The 2,344-nt window shown below is 42.8% G+C and overlaps 1 protein-coding gene across 1 annotated transcript in view; it reads right to left on the bottom strand.

Moving 5' to 3' along the window:
• EFNB3 (ephrin B3) overlaps nt 1–1,386 on the bottom strand; it is a gene marked incomplete at its 3' end in the record, with an annotated part of 54,731 nt that extends 53,345 nt beyond the window's left edge. Inside the window, exon 1 of the mRNA XM_081345280.1 lies at nt 1,195–1,386. Coding sequence (XP_081201406.1) covers nt 1,195–1,313 — 119 coding nt within the window. The 5' untranslated portion in view covers nt 1,314–1,386. The remainder of the gene's footprint in view (nt 1–1,194) is intronic.
• Nucleotides 1,387–2,344: the final 958 nt, after the last annotated feature.

Here is a 2,344-nt window from a genome sequence, read left to right as displayed (position 1 = left end):
GCCCTCTCTCTCTCTCTCTCTCTCTCTCTCTCTCTCTCTCTCTCTGTGTCTCTCTGAATATAGCCATAAATGCACACACAGACACATTGCGGTCAAAAGTACACTGCGCCCAGCAAAGTTAATTAGTTAATTAATCCACAGCTTCATTGCAAGATTCCAGGACCCTGGTTTTATTTAATTTATTTTTTTAGTTTTTTTCAGCGATTGCCAAAACTGGGCGGGGGGGGGGGGGGGGCAAAACTAGACAAGGCAAACCCCAGGAAAAGTGCTGACATTCCAGACTGAACTTGCAAGGAAACCAGTTTAGTATTATAGGGCTGATACACACACACACACACACAGACCCACATACATACACACTAGGCAGCCAACTTTTAAGATACGGTCCCGAATAATATTTTGCATTTCACATGCATAATCTAGGAAACCTGACAAACCAGAAGAAGAAGAAGAAGAAGAAGAAGAAGAAGAAGAAGAAGAAGAAGAAGAAGAAGAAGAAGAAGAAGAAGAAGAAGAAGAAGAAGAAGAAGAAGAAGAAGAAGAAGAAGAAGAAGAAGAAGAAGAAGAAGAAGAAGAAGAAGAAAAACACCACAGTGGGGAGTAGGAGGAAAGACACAGGGGGGGGAAAAACAGTTTTTCTGTCTGTATTGTGTCTGTAGACACCCCCTTCCCCCCAGATCTTAGCCAAGGCAATGTCATTTTTTTCCCCCACCCTGTTTTTGCTCCCAAAGTGGAGGGGGGAAAAAATGGAGATTTTGCAAAAGTTTGGGGAAAGGAAAACAGGGCTTCACGATTCCAGGCTTGGTCTGAAACTGCCAAGAAGAAACATCCTCCTCCTCGTCTTCTACTTTGCCCCAAACCAAACCAGGGTGCCCACCTTCCGCTCCCCCCCACCTCAAAAACAAAACAAAAAAAACCCTGGGCATTTCCAAACTCTGATTATTATTATTTTTCCCCCCTGTCTCCCGTCTCCTCTTTGCTCAAAGCATCTGCTTCCAAATTCCAAATTCAAACAAAGCAAGAAGCCAAAACCTAACCAGATTTTGTTGCAGAAAAGCCATTCTTTTTTATATATATATATATATTTATTATTTTCCTCCCAACCCTAACCCTCCCAGCACCTGAAGCTGCCTCCCCAGACAATACCTGGATTTTTTTCTTTTTTCCCCCAGGCCCGAGAGAGAAGAAGCTTACTTTTTGTTCGAAGTGTTCCAGTAAATGGGCTCCAGGCTGAGTGCATCTACGAACAAGAGTTCCCAAAAGCAGAGGTGCAAAGCCATATAAAATCCAAGCCCAGAGTTTTCAAAGGCCATCACTGCAAAAAAACAGAGAGTCAGCCACGGGCAGGGGAGGCCAAGACACCAACTCCCCTCCAGTCTCTCTCCTTCTTCCTCTTCCTCTTCCTCTTCCTCTTCTTCTTCTTCTTCTTCTTCTTCTTCTTCTTCTTCTTCTTCTTCTTCTTCTCCTTCTCTTCTTTGTTTTTCTTTCTTTGACACTCTCACCCCCGCCGCTTCCAAGAGGCAACTGCGAATCCCCTCCTGGGCGAGCAGGGTGGGAAAAATAAGCCGAGAGACACAGAGAGGTGCATACCAAATATATTGAGGCAGAAAGAAAGAGAGAAAGAAGAAGAAGAAGAAGAAGAAGAAGAAGAAGAAGAAGAAGAAGAAGAAGAAGAAGAAGAAGAAGAGGAAGAAGAAGAAGAGAGAGGAGCTTTGGGTTTGTTTGGTTTTTAAGGAAAGAATCTGCGGGATCTCACCGGCGGTGGCGGGGTTGGGTGGGTGGGGGGTGGGGGTGGTCAACAAAGTTTTATAAATCCTCCCTTTTGCACCCGGGTCTGGGCCGATGCGAAAAGTTTGCACCACTTACAGAGACTTGCCGAAAAGAAGGGCATTTTTTTTTCCCCTGTCCCTCTCTTCCTGCAGAAAGAAAGAAAGAAAGAAAGAAAGAAAGAAAGAAAGAAAGAAAGAAAGAAAGAAAGAAAGAAAGAAAGAAAGAAAGAAAGGATGGTGAGAGAGGACTGAAAGAAGGAAGGAAAGAAAGAGATGGTAAGAGGAAAAAAGAAAGAAAGGGAAAGAAAGAAAGAAAGAAAGAGAGAGAGAGAGAGAGAGAGAGAGAGAGAGAAAGAAAAAGAGAAAAGAAAGGATGGTAAGAGAGGACTGAAAGAAGGAAGGAAAGAAAGAGATGGTAAGAGAGGAAAAAAGGAAGAAAGGGAAAGGGAAAGAAAGAAAAGGAAAGAAAGAAGAAAGAAAGAAAGAAAGAAAGAAAGAAAGAAAGAAAGAAAGAAAGAAAGAAAGAAAGAAAAGCTGAATCAAGGATTTAGTTCAGAAAGGCAAAAATTGCATCC

The sequence above is a fragment of the Vipera berus genome, assembly GCF_964194415.1.
Source record: "Vipera berus genome assembly, chromosome: Z".
NCBI lineage: Eukaryota > Metazoa > Chordata > Lepidosauria > Squamata > Viperidae > Vipera > Vipera berus.
This window is presented reverse-complemented; position numbering and strand designations above follow the sequence as displayed.